The sequence below is a fragment of the Pelecanus crispus genome, chromosome 5 (genome assembly GCF_030463565.1).
Source record: "Pelecanus crispus isolate bPelCri1 chromosome 5, bPelCri1.pri, whole genome shotgun sequence".
Classification (NCBI taxonomy): Eukaryota; Metazoa; Chordata; class Aves; order Pelecaniformes; family Pelecanidae; genus Pelecanus; species Pelecanus crispus.
Genome location: NC_134647.1, coordinates 14552243 through 14570344, shown reverse-complemented (window position 1 = coordinate 14570344; position 18102 = coordinate 14552243). Strand labels below are relative to the sequence as shown.

General features: G+C 44.6%; 1 protein-coding gene across 1 annotated transcript in view; it reads left to right on the top strand.

Annotated features, from left to right (window-relative positions):
• The first annotated feature begins 6788 nt into the window (after positions 1-6788).
• Positions 6789-18102, top strand: part of GLI2 (GLI family zinc finger 2) — a 145233-nt gene continuing 133919 nt past the window's right edge. The window contains exon 1 of the mRNA XM_075710439.1: positions 6789-6921. Within this exon, the coding sequence (XP_075566554.1) occupies positions 6789-6921 (133 nt within the window). The remainder of the gene's footprint in view (positions 6922-18102) is intronic.

The following is an 18102-nucleotide window of genomic DNA, read 5'->3' as shown; positions in this document are numbered from 1 at the left end:
GATAGAGCACGCTGGAAGGCTGCATTCCTCAGAGCTGTTTGCAGGGCATATTTCTTCCATCAGAGACCCTTGCATTTCTGCATTTTCCTTCCCTACAAGTTTCCTGAATGTTTTCTGCCTCTTCCCTCTGTGCCGTGCCTCCCTGCCCTGTCCCTGCTGTGCTAGATGTCATGCCATGCCCTCCCCTGCCCAGCAGGGCTATGTATCTCCATATTCCATGCTACCAGGTCTGTCTGCAGCTTCTTTCTTCCTCTTTCCCAAGCCACTCTTCTCTCTCCACAGGATTTGCCATTGCCTGCCTTATGCCTGTACCTCCAGTCACTCATATTCTTCAGTAAGGTCTTGCCTACTCTAGTCTGTAAGGTCATCCCTCTTTCGCCTTATTTCAGCTTCTTCTCTGTCTTTGAGGCTCTTCTCCATCTTCAGGAACCCCCTGCTCTTTCGACATCCAACCAATGCTCCTTGCAAACATCCTTCCTTCCTGTCAAGCATTTTTCCATACTTTGCCTACTTTTCTTATCTTGCTGGGCAGAGTTGTGCCCATGGGTGCCTGGAATATTCCCGGATCTTCTGGAGCTGGTTGGAGGTGATGTTCTGAGGTTACCACACTACAGAGAAACACTGCCAAGCACCAGGCAGTCCTGGGCGCACTTTGACACTTCACAGTAAGGCAAGAACGGCTTCTTCCTCATGCTTTTGGTTTGCAGTTGCCATATGGAAATGGCAGATGGTGTTGATCAGGAAGTTAATCTAGAAGCGTATCCGTTTCATGCCGTACGCGAAAGATTTGTTCATTAAACTTAGAACTCTAATTTAAAGCCAATTAACAGAGTGATTTGAAGAGACTTGTTGTTTTTGAAGTTCAAAAGAGATGCTAAGTCTCTGATTTCAGCCTTTGTACATTCCAGAACCTGTATAACTATTGCAGTGTTGCCAACTCTCCTCGATTTTTTTGTCTCTTTTTTTTTTTTTTTTTTTTTCCTTTTTTTTTTTTTTTTTTTTTTGAGTGATGCAACTTTTGCCATGGGCTGGAACTGTTTGGTGAAGTCTTATGAACGCCCAGCTTTCTTAGCATTTTTAGCCCTACATTTGTGGGTGGGTGGGCAGAACTTGTGTGTCTTTCTATCCTCTTTGCTGAAAGCCAAAACAGCTCTCTCCCCCCTCCCTTTGGCAGTCCAGTATTGCTCTTCTCTAAGCAGGAGCTGGGGAAGGAGGTAGAAAAATGGAAGAAGCCCTGAGCAGCCCTATGCCCTCCTAACACCACTTCTGTCAGCATGAGGTCGTCTCTGCATCCTTTCCTCCCTCCGAAAAACATCTCCCAGGAGCTGGTATGGACCCACCACAGAAGCTTTCTCAAGCTAGGAAAGGGCAGCAGAGGGGAAGGGGCAGCGGAGGCCCCCAAGCAGACAGCTACTGCTCTACCCGTGCATGCCCCAGTGTACAACACTAATTTCCATATGCAATCAAACCTGTAGGATTGTCCCAAGCAAACCATTCCTAAGAAATGTCATGATGGGAAACCTTGTATCAGGAAGACCCCAAAAGTGATTAGTTCTGAATTAATATTTATGCTGCTTTTACCTGAGATTGATATTCTGCAAACACTTGTAGATCCTTCAGCGTGTTTGGATAGTCCCAATATTGAGTAGCAGCATGTGTACAGAAAAAACTTGCTTTAGTAATTTGAAGCTGCTCCTCATATAAAAGAAAATAGAAGGGTCAAGTTTTGCTGTGGTATAGAGCCTATGACTTCACTGGGTTAACTGCTGCTACTTCCGTGTAATTGAGAACATAATTTGGCTCAAACCCTGGGAGACTGAAAAGGATCACAGCAGCCACTGTATTAAGCCTATGTTCAAGACAGTTGGCTCACACTGAATTTCATAAGCAGATTGTGTATTCAGAAGGCTTTAGCTTTATGACACAGTCCACTGCAAAAGAAGAGATGGTGGGAGTATCTCTTTGTTTATCTTAACTAAAACGGCACAGCAGGAAAAGCTATCAAACATGGTATTGCCCCTACATGGGGGGTGATGTGGCAGAATGGATAAAGTATCTCTCCCTGTGGGTGTGTGAGGACAAACCTGGCGAGACCTGTGTGAAGGCTGCCCTTGGTCATCCCAGCTCCCATCAGTCACACCAGGAGCCAGCAGCAGTGGGGCTTCATCCTGCCCATGCTGCAGAGGAGGTGGTGCTAGTGTCAGCAGCTAACACACCTCTGTCGTGTCCCTTCAGCGGTGATGGCAGCTCTCTGGCACCACTGGGGCCATATGTGAGGAGGCCAGGTAGAGATGGACTTAAAATGAAGGACACATCAGTCTGAGAAAGCGCAAATATTCAGAAGCAGAATGGCTGCTGGAGGGTCCTTTGGAAATCCCTCCCTGCCACCCCACCGGGCTGCCAGGCATGAAGGTGGCATTCAGTGACAGTGGTGGCTTCTGGAGGATTAGACTTGTGTCACAACATCACCAGCAGTGCCTGCCCTCTGCCAAAGAGGCTCATTCTTGAGCTGGTATTTAGTCTTTGAGGAGAGGTGGCCAAAACTGGTGATTTGTGTTTCACAGAAAAGCTTGGGGGGGCAGAAATCTCTGTGTTCTGCCCTGTCTAAGGGAGGGGAGGGGAAGGGGGTTTCCTGATGAAAGAAAAATCCCGAAGAAGGAAATAATGCCTTTTCAAGAAAAGGGTGTGGGGGGGTATGGCTGATGATTATCTGTTTATTCCCAAGTTTGTTGGCAGTCCCTCTCAGGCTGATGCCCTCCAAAAGAGCCAGGCATTTTGGGACAGCACTTTTGACCATTCCTTGAGCACTTAGCGGGAGGGATTGTTTTATTAGGAAAGTTTACAGCTTCTTGTTTTTCCTCAAAGGCAAATGTGACTTTGTTGTTTTTAATTCTGTTGGGATTTCTCCCTGTTAATATACAATGCAGCTGTTAAAATAGCTGGGGTTGTCTAGGGCAAATCATATAGCACTTTCCTTGTTCAGATCTCAGATGGCTGCCTTTTTAGTGTCGCTGCAGAATTATATTACAGGGCATATGAATAGTGCTGGTATTAGTGTCAAAATCAATTACCCAACCCTCCTCCTGCAGAGAAAGCTACAAACCTTAGGAACAATCTGAGTAATCCATTCTGGGTTTCTAATTCTGAGTAATGACGGAGGGCAGAGACTTGTGCTTGAATAAGTGCACAGGGTCTTTCTCCATATAGTCACTCCTAAATGCATGCTCTTTACAGGAAAAAGCAGGCTCCCTGTGAAACCCTTTTTCATGCCAAATGGCTCGCTGCTAAGATTAATCTGTCATTGAATTTATAAATTCTGTGTGGCACAGAGCAGTGGAAAAAGTTTAGCATCGAACAGAAAGCAAACTATATATTGCTTAAAAAATGAATGTTGTGCTCCTGGATGGTGTGGATTGACTGCCTCCGTCAATATATCTTCTTATACTGGTAATAAAAATACTTCCATAGTCTTCTGCCTTTGAGGATCTCAAAGCACTTTGCAAATAGGGCAAAGTGTTATTTCCTATTTTACGGCTGTGGAAACCGCCTGTGAGACAGGTTAAGCTTTTTGCCCAGGGACACAGAGGAGACTGTAGCAGAGCCAAGATGGGAACTTAAATCTCCAGAGCTCCAGCGCTGTGTCCCAGTCACACACGGCACTGAAGCGTGGTGAGGGGAGTCTGCTGCTCACCACCTCTTAGCCATCATCCATGAAACCTCGGGAGGTGGGATATGAAATAGGTGTTGATGTTTCTTTGCTCCCTGGTCTCTGTCCTGGTCTGTGGTGGAGGTGCTGAGCAGGGCAGGATCCGGCCAGGGAGGATGCTTGTGTCCTATTGGGCTGGGATGCTCAGCTCTGGTCGTGGGTGGCTGTGGAAGGAGAATGAGTTTTGGTTGCTGCTGACTTGGGGAAAAGCTCGGAGCCTCGCATCCAGCCTGCTCTGCCCCAAGCACCTTTACGAAGCAAAAATAATTATAAACTTATTACACTAAATCCTGTAAGATTAGAGTAGTTGCATTCTTTTTTTTTTTTCTAATCCAGTATTTGACAAGGATTTACCTGTTTAATACAACCATTTATTAGAAACACTTGATTTTTCTTTTTTTTTAAAGTTATAATTCATTTGAAAAGAAAGCGTACAGCTACAAAGGCCAGTTTTTTCAAATACGGGCCCAATCTCTTGTCAAATTCCAGTTGGATAAATGAAACATTTGAAAAACTGGGTCCCTATTGAGTTGTCTGAGGCAGGGATTTAGAGATGTCATTTCAGACACCTCTCTGGAAAAAAGCATGGCTCTAACCTGCATGTTTCACAGGAGAATGATTTCTATTCCTAGTTTCTTCCTTCCCCTCCCTGGCTGCTGTGCTCTGTAGCCTGCAGCCCCCGAGGATGCTCCCCACAGGCATGAGGCTGCCCCGAGAGTCAGGGTAACCCAGGAGGGGGGAGGCTGCAAGGGGTGCAAGGGTGAGCGTCTGGTTTCAAACAAAAGTGCAAAGCCTTGAAAGGAAGGACTAAGAAGAAACAGGTGGGGGACTAGTAATATAGCCTCTGAAGTTTATTTGCTTAACGAACAGAAGCCCAGGCTGTCAGACCTAGGTCAAATACTCCTCCAGTTTGAGTGTATTTATTTCATACGTGGTCTGTAACCCAACCCGATTTCTGGATTAAACCGCTGTGAAGTCCTGCCCCCCAGGAACCCATTCCATGTTTGCCATCAAGCCCAGCACATGCTGGAGCAGGACCTCAGGGTGCCACCTCAGTATTCACTGGAGCCTTGTGTCATCCACCAATAAAGCCTGTAACTGTGGGTCCTGTCATTTCCAACGCAAGCTTTGCTGTTTACAGCTGCAAATCGTGACCACAGATCCACCACTAATTAATGTGTCCCATTAATGTGAGCCATGCCTAAAGGTTGCCGGGATAAGCTGCTCGGGCTGCAGCATGCAACCACTCGTTGGGCCACCATCCTGCTGGAGCCCAGGCGGTGGTGGCAATGCTGGAGGACCACATCTACCATGCGCCAGGTCCCTCTGGGGTGCCAGCAAGGGTGGCTTTGTATTTGCAGGAAAGTTTTAAAGTAGCCATTGAGAGGAGGAGGAAGGGGGTTTGGACACCCTGTCTTCAACAGTGGTGCAACACAGAGGGTCTCCAGCGGTGGGTGTAGGGGAGTCTCGGAGCGTGGGGCTGCATGCTAAGCCGTGGAGCTTATCATGTAGTGGGGAAAGAGGGGCTTCGCTTTCCTGCTTGTCTGTCCTGAAGTTACAGCACAAAAACTGCTTGAAAACCAGCAAAATAGCGAGAGGAAAAAAACCCAACCACAAAACGAAGTGTTTATGCCAGGGTCACAGACAACTGGAGGGTAAAAGTTACAGATCACATATGGGAGTTCCTGAAATCTTTATGTGCTTAAAGTTTTTAGGAGTGTTAACTTTTTAATCCGAGATGTTCAGGAGTCAGTTAATCCTCCAGAGTGAAGGGAGGGAAGTTTGAGCTGGCACAATGGCAGTAAAACTACCTGCACACAAAAAAAAGTTCTCTGGTTTCCCAGACATTTTTTGGCTGATCCCATTAATTCCAGTAAGGTAAACAACCCATGTGCTCCAGAGTATCTCAGGAGCTGAAAAAAATTTGCATCTGAAAATTTGCATGTGAAAAATTGCAGATCTGCATTAAAATTAGAAAGGAAAGGAGGAATTAGCAGCAGGTTTTCCCAAGACCAGCCTGAGGTCGGTAGTGCCAGGTAATTGTGTGGGTTCTGTGAAAACAGGAGTCACGTGGAGACGTTTGAAATAAACCAAGTTAAAACGGGGCAAATAAAAGTATTTGCAGGCAGAAATGAACCATGCCTCCTCATTTAAGAGAAGCCCGATCTTTATATTAAATTTGGGATACACATATGTTTGCTTTTGAGAGATGAGATACATTGGAATGGTGCAGAACAAATGATCAAGCTAACAAAAAGTTCAGGAACTGTTATTTTTCATGGACCTAATTTTAAGAAAACAGGTTATTTGTGCTTTGGTATCTTCTTGTTTCATGGAGCTTTCACTGGCACTTAATTCACCATTTGTAATGGGGTAAAACTGTAGCTGTTTTTCAGATGCAGCTGGTCAGGATAGAAGAACTTGCTTGAGAGAGTCAGGAATCGGTGGGTGTTAGTCCTCACCAGTGAGAGCTGGATGGGCTCTGGCAAGCCTGCTGTGGCTTATCCGCAAGCACTGTTGAAATGTTCTGGTCAGGACACTGGTTCAGAATGAGTGCATAGAATAAGCACCAAGTGGGGGGAACCCCACCACCACTACCACCATAAATGTATTTTTATCTCTATTTTTATTGAAAGTTTTTAGCTGACTCATTTTTTTGTTACGATGGGCTAGGCCATGTATAGGACAGACAAATTGGTTTCATACATGCTAAATTTTTGCGTCTCACCTGTGCTTTAATCCTGGAAAGCCCTTTGGACCTGTCAGCATTACTACACACCCCAAGTTTAAGTGGGGAAAAAATGTATTTTGGTCCTGATCCTTTTAGGGCTTCAACTGCCTGAAGCCAGTGGGATGTGACAATACCCATCCCTTTGCAGGGTTGTGCCCTTTCCGCCTGTACTGGCTGCGCTGCTAGATTTAGAAACCCAGGAAATCTTTGCTGCTTGCCATTTACCTTTGAGCTCTGCCGAACCATCGGCTGCTTCCTCAAGCTGATTTTCCCTGTTTTGTAAGTGGTTACCAGAGTCTGGTTTTGTTTTATGTCCTGTAGGGTTGCTGAGCTGGAAGATGCACGTCTAAGATGGAAACTTCTGCTTCAACTGCTGCTGGGAAAAAGGAAGGGAAAGGTGCAGTTCTGGAGGGGAATGGCTTTACGGAGACAGAGAAGAAACCCGCTCCTTTAGCAGCTGCAGGAGCAGCAGTGGCACAAGGAGGTACTTTATGTTTTCCACACTTTGAAAGCAGCAGGGGTGTTTTTCATTAGACTGTAAGAATTTAATAAGTACGGTGGCATCTGTCCTCCTGTGAACACGCTGAGTTTATTGGGGTTCTCGGCTGTCGGAGGTCACAGGAGCAGGAAGCTGTGTCACCGCATGGCATCCAAACGTCACTGCGCTGTGACAAGTCACCACTGCTCCTAGAGAACTGGACTGGGCTGAGGGAGAAGACGGGTGGTGAGAGATGGCAGTTGGAGAGTTGAGGCACCCTGTCACTGCTTGCCAGCGTCTGACCAGTGCTACGTGGTGTAGGCAGCACAGCGCCTGCTGCTTCTCCGTGGAGGAGTTAAAGGGTGGCTGGCTGGAGCTGGGGGAGCACCCTGTTATCGTGGTCGGGGAGGGGTGTCGTGTGCTGGCTGTGATCCCGCTAATAAGCTAAACTGACTGCACCGTCCTTAGCCATTGCTGCTGGGATTTCATGGTTAGGGAGGAATCTGGGATTGTCCAGCCCCAATGCAAGAAGGTTCACAAAGAAACCCCCCCATTTGCGCTGTTCCTCTTCATGTCAGAAATAGCTCAGGTCCTGATTTCTTTTTCTGTCAGTGTTTTTGGCAAGATTTTGTTCCTGCCGGTGTTGAAGTCAATTGGGAGGCTCTCACGGACACCCACAGGCAAGGGGTTGTTTTTGATGGGTGTAACACCAGCGTGCGGGGGGACATGAAGGCACATTGCTCCTGCCTCATCTTGCCCACTATGGCAGGCAAAATACAACCCCAGAAAACACATCTCTTGCTGGCACACATGTGCCGGTCGATCTCCAAATTGGTGCCAGGGCCCTTCATGGTGGCTCCAGCTGTGGGCAAGGCTGTGCCCACCAGGGAGGCACCACACTGCCCTTGCTGGGGAATGGGACTGGGCGTGCTTTCTGGACAGGGTGAAAGGAGACAAACTTAGAAGGGGCTGCATCATCTTGGATGTGACAAGAGACGTCCCAGCTGTGTAAACTTTGCAGGCAGCTTTTTCTTCCTCTTTAAAATATACCTTATTGCTAGCCAGAGTCTACTTCAAAATGAATCCTTCTCCTCCCCTTCCTTCACTGCAGGGTGGTTTCTCATCACCCCAGGAGAGCAGCATGACTCCTCTACGGGCTCCTCTGTTTCTTACACAGCTCGGCTGGAGAGTTTGTGTTTTCTGTTCGCTGAGTTTTGAAGATAGTTCCCAGCCCAAATTGCTTAAATCTGCTTCATCTAGCCTTCCTTTTCAACACATTTGTTACCCAGTTTTCATTTCCATATTGACCTGGGAAGATTCGGATGTGCAGAATAAGACAGCAGCTGCTGGATTATAATCTATCAGATTCATGTGTTCATGTGTTTGATAAATTTTGTTAGTCTTTGTTAGCCAAAGACACATTTTTCTTAAAAAGAACTAGAAAATCTTCTACACAGAATTGTTTGGAGAGAAACGCAGTTTCATGTTGCTGAATGGGTTTGAGCCACCTTCCTTGTGAGTGCTATGCAAAGTGGCAGAAAGGAAGGCTCACTGGGCAGCAGAAATAGGGGGGGAAAGGCAGAGCCAGCAACATGCAGAAGTTTGGCATCCCGCAGCAGATTTTGATCCCTGTTGAAGAAGCACAGGCTGTAGGAACCATAAGGCAGCCCACTCAAGGCATCATCTCAGTGAGTGGCATATCCAAAGGGCTGATTGGCACCAACAAAATCCAAGCACGTGCTAAAATTCAAACCCCACAGACATGCTGTTGTGAATAAACACCTTCTCCCCACTTGCCACTTGTCTTAGGAGTGCCTCCGCTGAGGAAGCAGTCACGGCATTTCCAGACATGTGATGGGAATGAGGATGCCCCCAAGGTAGAGTGTCCATCAGCCCATTTGGCACCCCTGGATACTTGATTGGTTTTTAAGCATCCAGTATTACATGTCCTGTTAGCAGTGTGCTCTCGCCTTTGGAAAGAATGATTTACGGGCTCAATATTTCTCCGTTTATTAAGAGGAAGTGGAGAAGTGGGGGATTGTTTGAAGATGTCAGGAGAATCGTGATGAAAGCATTGTGTAATGAGATGTAAAGAGTGAAATCTATGTCATGCTGTGAAGAGAAGTGCTCATAAATGACCTAAAATGGCTAGCAGCAAAGTAGCATGCAATCGGACGCTGGCCCTGGGAGTCTGCAGGTGATGCATGCACTCTTGTGGTTCAGAGGCCTTTCCTTTGAATTCTGGCTAGATGTAACACATGCTTCTGAAACGGAGCAGCGCGGTGCGTGTGCTTAAAAGTAGAAAAATTAATACAAACTCGTCTTATAACATCAGTTAATTGCAAGGTGTGATTTAGCAGATAATAACAAAAAGGCTGGGTAGTGATGAGACTATACGTACATGGTATTCATGCTAATATAACATATTTGCTTCACTAAAGTAGTGTAATTACTCATAACAGGCCAGAAATATACATATTTATGCTCATATTCTTACAGAAGAAAGCAAACGAGGCATGGAGATTAATTACATTGTTCAGCTTGAGGAGGGGAACAGCTTTAAAGGGAGGGCCTCTGAGCTCCCCACCCTGCTTTGGGGCCATACGAACAAGCCTTTATTCTCATCCAAGACAAACTCTTGATTTTATTTATTGTAGAGGTTTTGCTCTTTGTACTAGCATGTGAGAAAGTGGCAGCAAGGCTCAGCTAGTGCTGCAGATCACCAAGCTGCTCTCCAGAGCCAAACAAATGTAATTTGCAGCACATTTCTTCTCCTTTATTCTACTGAGTCACACAGATGGAGTGCCAACATAGCATGTTTCTCAGATCATAAGGTTTTCTTTTTCCCTTGTAGAAATGAATAGATTCATAAGGTTTTATTTATAATTAAGGTAATTGAAGCAATAAACTGAGTATTAGTTAAATAATTGAAGAATAGCTATTTTATTTGGTTATTATTTAGGCTGTATTATTAGAAGGTAATAACATGTCCAGTCTCCATTTCTAGTGGCCTGGCTTTGGATATTTGTCCCAAATGTTTGCAGCCTTGAACAAATTAAGTTATGGCTGTAGGAAAAGAGATCGGTATTGTTGATGTTGTAAGTGGAGAAGAGTCCTTTCATACTAACAATCTGCATCTCATATTTTTAGTCTACTGAAGCTGCCATTTTAGAGATCTTCTGTGACTTTTTTTTATAGTAACTCATTGATCAGATGTTCAGAAATTGGACTCTCAAAAATGACATCAGGGAAGTCTCTCCTAATTTTCTATTTTTCCATAAATCATGCCAGCCAAGGAGTGAAAGCTCGTCTCTTCTGTTTCAGTAGGTGTGCACGTGTGTGTGTGTGTGACAGAGATGGAAGCTGGTTTTAATGACAGTATGTAGGAGCTATAGACAGCCAGATCTGCAGAAGAGCCTCTTGCTTTTGGTGCCTCCACTTCTGGTAGGGTAACTTGTAACACTTCGTGTTCAGAAAACCCTTTTGCTGAGTGCAGAAGTGCATATTGCTGCATAGGGTAAGAGACTTTGGAGCAGAGCACCACATGAGCGAGACTGGGTTGGGTCCTCCAAGCTAGCACTGCGACATCCTCTGTATCAGCACGCACGAGGAAGCCCAGGCGCGTGGCTGGAAGAGAAATTTAAACGAGCCACTCTTTCAAAGGCAGAGATATTTAGGAAGATGTGTTTCTCATCTTCTAATAAAAATTAAATACAAATTCTCCTAAATGCTAACTGCCTGACTTTAACAAGGCCCAGAATGCACCTTTCCCTCTCCACCCCACCCTCAGCATGACACAAACACCAAGTTCCCAAATTGATGGTGTTTATGTTTGAAACATTTTTCTGATGTCTGGCTCTGTCAAGACTAATTTTAGCATTTCTAAAGCTGGGTAAAAATACAGCCTCATTACTTTGATGTCAGAGCATAGTTTACTATTAGTATATTCTGGGGTTTATCATTTTAGTCATGTTTAACACGGCTGCAGCAGGCATGCACTATTAAATCTGGCTTATTTTACATTCCTGTCCGAGATTATTTATTTGGAACAATTTCCTCTCTATCAAAAGACACGGCTAATGCTGAGTTTTAATGTGTTATTTACACACAAAATAACCTATTTACAACTCAGTATCTGCCGCAGGGAGAATGAATGGGGCAGTGCTCCCTTCATCCTGTTGTATCTGAGTTTAACAATCTGGATTGCTAATAGAACCATTTATCACGGGGTGGTAATTTATTTTATGTTAGCTGCACAGGTCTCCCTGCCTCTGATCTATGGAAATACTTTGTATATAATGAAGTTCAACAAGTCATTTGGTGTAAACATGGGGAAACCAAGCTGCAGAACCAGTAAGACTCTGGCAACACTTTTTTTTCCAGAACGTAATGACTCTCCTCTGATATTAAGGATTCAGTTGATGAAATACAGCTCTTTGCCCCACGTGTGCTGTAAGGGCAGAGCGTGGGGATTTTCTGCAGTGGATCAGAGATTGGGATGGAGTTTGGTCACTTGATTTATGGGCTGGTGGGAATGCTCAGTGCTGCAGAAGTAGCACACTCAGCCCTTTCATAGGCAGAGGAGAAGGGCAAGGGAGCACCTCCCATCGCTCTCCAGAGGTCTTCTATAAGCAAGCCCCAAGTGGCGTTGGCAGGGAGTCCTTGTGCAGTTCAGCTTGTCTCAGTACTGGATTATGGGAAGACCATGTAAATGAGGAGGAGGAAATGCCAGCATCCCAGCAGACCTCAGCGCATTGAAAAAATATATAGTTTGTGTGGCCTGAGACTCAGACAAATTAGAAGGAGAACAGCCCCTATGAAGTCATCTCCTCTGTCCACCCCGGAGGGGCAGGGATCTTCTCCAAAGAATGTTTTTCATTCAGTTGTTCACATTTTCCAGGAAAATGAATATAACCAGTACAAGCACATTCTTAGCTTCCCTGCCCTGTATTGCTTTGCTGTATGCAACTTAAAACTTTGAGATACACAGTTAAGAGAAAAGTCTGGGTTTGCTGTGGGAAGGAGGGGAGCAAATGGTTAAAACAGAATGATGGGAAAATCCCAGAATTTAGACTGCTAAGTTCTCCTGACAGCCACTGTGTGTCTACTGCATATAGCTCAGTGGCCCCCACCTTGAATAGGGCTTCACTGCAACACTGCTCTAAGAGTGATAGCAATTAAGAATTGTATTTCTTCCCTGAACATTTCTGTCAGTCTTATATAGAAGTAATTCTGTTGGGTCTTAAAGTGGGTTTCTTTGTCACCATAGCCTTTCTGGTTGGCCAGATTGCCTACAGATCTCTCTGGTGTACCCACTCATGTCCGTTTGGGAAGTTGGAGGTCTCAGATGCTCAGATTGGTGCAAGGCTGAGGCTGTTCACTGGTTGCGGAATATCAAGGCCTGTGACTATCTGCCAGCTTTGAATCATGCTGGTCGCCTGACACCTGCTCTTTGGGATAGTTTAGAGGGCTGCATGTAGAGATGGATGAAGCTAAAGCCATGCTGCACCATTTTTGTGTTCAACGAGCTACTGCTCAGTGGTGTGTGGGCATGGCAGAGAGCACTCTGGGAGCAGCAGGTTTATTTCTTCAGCTACACAGGACAGAATTTTAGTAGCTAAATTGCCACAAACTGTGCCACAAAAAGCACATCTTTTCTTCTGCCTGCTCTCTTTCCTCTATCCGTGGTTTGCAATGCTGAGTCTCTCTAGTATCTCCTCTAAAATAGTCAGCAATGCGCCTTTGTAGGGTAACCCTTTCCTTTGCCTAATTAAGCGATTGGAGTCCTACTTGGCCGCTTGTTGTTTTTCCCTCATTGGGGAAACCCCCTTCCCGAGCTCCTGTACTGGGTTTCTCTGTGTGGTAGCCAGCCCTGTGGGCAAAGGTGCAACCTCAGATTGGATAACTATTAAAGTTTACAGACTTTTTGGTTCACATTGTGTAGCCCTGTAAGATGATGTTAGAGTCCATATCACCAAAGCATTTGATGATGCAGCAACTTTATAAATCAGCCAGTATTCACTGCTTGTATGCAGCTACCCCAAATTGTCATACCAAAAGTTCCTACAATTTCAGCCCATTACAGATGCCGAGGTACTTTGAATACAGAGCAATTTAATCTTATCCCTAACCATGTGGCAGGATTGCATGCCAACTTGAAAAGCTTTATGAGTTTAAAATGAAAAAAGGTGTTCTTCACAGGATGGTTCTGGCACTGGTGATCCCAACCACTAAGTACCACGTGAAAGACCTTCGTATTTTGTGAGTGTATTATTATTGTCATTAATAATAGTTGTAATAACAGTAGCTTCCACTGTTCTATTATTTTGTAAGCTCCAAAAGCTTATTCTGGCAAGTACTGATATATCTTCTTTTCCATGGATCCAGTTTAGACTTCAGTAAAGTGACTCTCAGAGGGTACCTAAATAGAACTTTTTTAACCGATGCTAAACTTACCTATTTGTGGCTTGGTCATTGACAGTCAAGTAATAAAAACCAGTGGTGATAATGGACTATATTTATCATGGTGCTTTCCTGGACCGTCTCCTCTGTGCTGCCAGCATGTCCCCATAGTTTGAAATTTTAGTCTCTTTGACAGCTTTTTGCCTGAGCATCTGAGAATTTGCACAGGTTTTGTAAATTAATTCTCCCAACACCATCCGTTAAACGTGGCATCTGAGCCTGCCATAATCATGGGGGACCAGGAATGGGACTTGCTTTGTCCAAAGCTGGCTGCCTAAATGATAGGTGTCTAGTTTGGGATCCCTTTGCACTAGGGTGGAGTAAATCACATTGTGGAGATGCCTGCTTTGTTCCCTTGAGGGCCTCATGCCTGATTCGAGGTGGCTAATGTCAGGTGGACAAATCCCAGTGTTCCTCACTTGGCCAAAATTGCAGAGTGGGGTTAAAGCAAGGAACCAAGGTGGGACTAGATTAATGCTTTAAAGCCCTTCATTCACGTTCATCAGTCCGTAGCCTGATGAGCAGTCTGAGAGTCCTGACTGCCAGGTCTGAACTGAAATCTCACCCTGTGGCTTCTCAAGTCAGAGGCAAACTCAACACCCAAGTGTCGACACAGCCGGGGGGAACTGCTTCCCAGAGCTGCTCCCACTTTACACCAGCATTGACAAAACTAGTGTTTTAACAGCCTGTTCAGAGAGGTGGGCAATTTAAAATCCCCACTAAAAAGACAAGGAAAAAAACTAGTAAATTCTAAAGGCTACAAAAGACTCCTAAAAATAACCCAAGTGGAGGAAGGCTATTAATGCAAAAGTAAATAATTACATTAAGGGAAGCAACTAGAGAGGCCAGTTGTGTAAATCACTTTAAGGGGAACAAGCCTTAGATAAAATCCATTCTTTTATCACACAGATTAAGTCTTCCTTTTGACGCTAAATAATTGATAGGGTTTGGCAGAGCGTTCTACGCCTGCCTGCGCAGAGCAGTGGGACTGCTCCCGGGGTCAGATGAGTGGCAGAGAAAAATGTTCTTAGAAATGCTGTGCATCCAATACCAGCACCAAGAAATGGGGCTTGTATTCCTGGCACTTCCTAAAGAATTTCTGTGCAGCCTTCAGAAGACAGCCATGCACCTTGGAGCAAAAGGAGGACTTGGCATTGCTTGTTTCCTCCTTAAACTGCCCCCCATGAAACCAGGTGGAGGTTTTCATGGTTTCATGTGGCGATGAGCGAGGTGTAGAGGCCTGTGAGGACACAGCCTGTTCCTCTGCACCATTTTTTATTTTTTTGATAAGAGAACATGAACTGTGCTGCCCGGTTGTTTCTGGGAGCCCAGGTCCTGTGGGGGGTTCTCTTACCTTGGCCAGCTCCAGTAGTGCCTGAATACTTAAGACTCTTGTACTTCTCTCCACACATGAGCATCCTGGTAAAACAGGGAGATATCATTGCTGCTATTCTGCAGACAGGGAGCAGGAGGATTTTCCAAGGCCAAAGTGGATGTAATGGGTTTAGCTGTTTCAGAGAGATGTCAAGAACTGGCTATCTCTGCAACTTCGGAAGTTCATAGGTGGCGTACGTGGGACATCCATGGTGGTACAGAGGACTTAGCCCAAGTCCCTTGGGTCACCATATCCACTAGCAAGTCATTCCTCTCTCACTAATATGCCATGTAATCGTGGTTGACACAAATTCTCATGTCCATCTGCCAAATGGAGGAGTTGTTTCTTTCCCTTCAGGAGAGCTGAACACAAGCTGTCTATGCATCATATAGCGCCTTTGAGAACACCATGTTGGAGCAGTCAGTATTGTTCCTTTTGGGTGCATAAGTGTATGAAAATGTTCAATAGCACTAATAGGATTTTGCTGAATTTAAACTCATTTTTGGTAGTGCCTCTGCCCTGTACCTAGCACAGTGGGCTCATAATTAGGGGGCTACAATTTTTTCCAAAACCAAGTGGGACATAACTTGCAGAAACCTTAAATTCTGAAATAAATCAATATCCCATGAATTCTGTGTGGGTTCTGTGTTTGGCAGGATGAGTTCTCTGACCTTAATGGTAATGACAGAGAATAAACCTCAGCCAAGATAATAAGTTTAGCTCTTACTGCAGAGGAATGAAGTGGATATAGTCTCTTCATGCTAACTGGTTTAGGATTATGTTAAACTTGTGAGCTTACTTGTGTTTGGAAGTGACCTGCATTGGGTGTTCTGCAACTCCCATAGTGGTGTTGGGTTGAAATCAGGCAAACCTTGGTGGAAAGAACTGCACAAAAGTTTGGGCACATAGGCTGACTGAGTCCAAAATGAAAATAAATTAAAAAAAATCACCGAGTGTGATCCCACATGACCACAAATGAAAAAGATTTCACACAAACTTGTCTGAAATGAAATCCACGTTTTCTACAGTCTGTCAGAGAGCTTCACGGGGTTTTTCTCCTTTTTTATACCTCTTTCCTTCTCCTGGAATCTCAGATATTTTTAAGACTGTATTCCATTGAAAATGCTTCCAATTGTAAGTAAATTTTTAATAAGAACAGGAGTATTGCAAGCAAAATATTTATATTTACTGCCACTAATATCTGATTTTTAAAATACAGCAACATTTGCAGGGATTGAATGATGCTGTTTTGGCCAGAAAGCTGTTCTCTTCTCTTACACAGATCAGCTTATGACTCTGACAGATTTTCAAAAAAATCGCAGCTTGCAACAGATGCATCCTTAAGTAAACAGTTAAGTAGATGTTTTGATGACTTCACTTGTATTGATATAAAAGATCAGTGTCTGAGCATTCCTGAAAACCATCCAACAGAGGAGGTATCTTCCTGTAAGCCCCTGGTCCTGCGTGCACTGCTTCAGCAATAGTTTAGTCGCTTAAACAAAACAGATACTTCTGCACCTATCAAGATACTCCAAGCCTAGAGAGAGTGGTAAGGGCTCAGCACTCCTGACCCTGGGTCCAAAGTGTTGGGAAATATTTAGATTCTCCCTAAGTGAAATTTTTGCTCTGTTTGTGAGGAGGGAAAAATTATCTTTCTCTTCTCTGTTTTTCTATTTGGGGCTCACTTTGTTTTATGGCTGCTCTTTGTGGGGTGGGGACAGCAGTGATGGGGCAACCAAGCAGCTGCCACTTCTGCATGCTGGCTGTTGTGAATACCGGTATCCTGCATGAATGCATGGAAGTGCCTTTTTCGTAAGGCTCAAGGCTAAGCTAAATCTTGTTCATATCAGTTCACAGGTAGAGCTGGTGATGTTCTTTCTGAGGCATTTACAGCCACACTTAAAGTAAAAACAGAGAAACATAAAGGTGAGGACTTTAGGCATTGGTTTGCACGTTCCATTTTAACGAGAGGAATTATTATGTGTTGTGGGAAGCTGACCCGACTCCCAGAGGCTCCTTGTGTGAAGGTACCCAATTTTTTGGTGGCTTCCTACAGTGAGGGCACAGAACTGAGCCTGGGGAAAATTAGTTTCAGTTCCTGATCCAGCCCCAAACTTCCTTCATGATTTTGGGAAAGCTGCTTGACTTCCCTTTGCCTCCCCATTTATATAATGAACTTGTGTTGTTCTTTGGGCCTCGAGGCCCATCCATCAGCATCTGGTTAGCATGTTTATGGCGTTGGTCATACTGAAGCACTTAACGGGTCAGGCTGCATAGAGGTTGCCGTTCCCCCCTCCCCACTGCCTGCAAGAGGGTGCTGCTGGCCCTGGGCGCTGTGTTACAAGGGTGACCTTGTTCATATGTCTGAGGTGTCAACCTGCTGCTGTCAAAGAGGCCCAATAAAACAGATTTGCAGGGTTAGGGAAGATAAGGTTAAGTTCTTATAGCAAAGGCATTTTCAATATCTATAGTGGAGAGACTGTTTGGGGATACATAGAGTTGACTGTATTCCAAGGGGTCATGCTGTGCTCTGGAGTGAAGTTTTTCAGGCAATCTTACCTGGCAAACTCAGTTGGAGAACATCATGTTGTTAATAGCTGTGTAAATCTCCTATATCGAAACAAGAGAACATTAATCTTCCCAGTTTAAGAAAGTTTGCTACATACATAATCTGTGGGTGAGGTTCATCAACCAGTTTGCTGAAGTTCAAGTACTTGGACAGAGTTTTGGTCAGACCTGGATGAATTTACAGTGGCAAATAAATAGTGGTTTTAGCAAAGTCTTTTGTAATTAGACTCTTAGGAAAGGTGTTGTTTTGGGGACCAGGTGATGGAAGGAGAAGAAAATGACTGATGTGGGATGACAGCTTCAGAGAAAAACTTAGCTTCAGCTTTCCTTCCTGTTAGCCTTCTGTGCATGTGCACACTCTAATACTGTAAACAGTGGCAGAGGAGCTGGCAATACAATATTGTTTGGTGCAATTTTCTCCCTTTGGAAAACTCTGGAGGAACTTTCATGTGCTCTTATAAAGACGTCCTTAAAACATCTTTACTGCAGGGTCCTGTATTTCAAATGCTGGAGCAGTGACTCTTAAAATAGATATGAGATAGCTGAATGTGTGAAAAACATTTGCATCTCTTTTTCTGAGCTCTGTGCATGCTGCATCACTTCTTTAAGCAAGCTAAAAGGGTTGGGAGATAAAAAAGAGTTTTGCAAATTTCTATGCTTCTTTTAATTGCGCTCAAAACAATGTCGTAGCAGCTGAAATAAGATCCAAGGGTATCTTTTGGCCACATAGAGTCACTGACACTTGAAACAGGCTGGATTTATATGTAGTTACTAAAAAATAT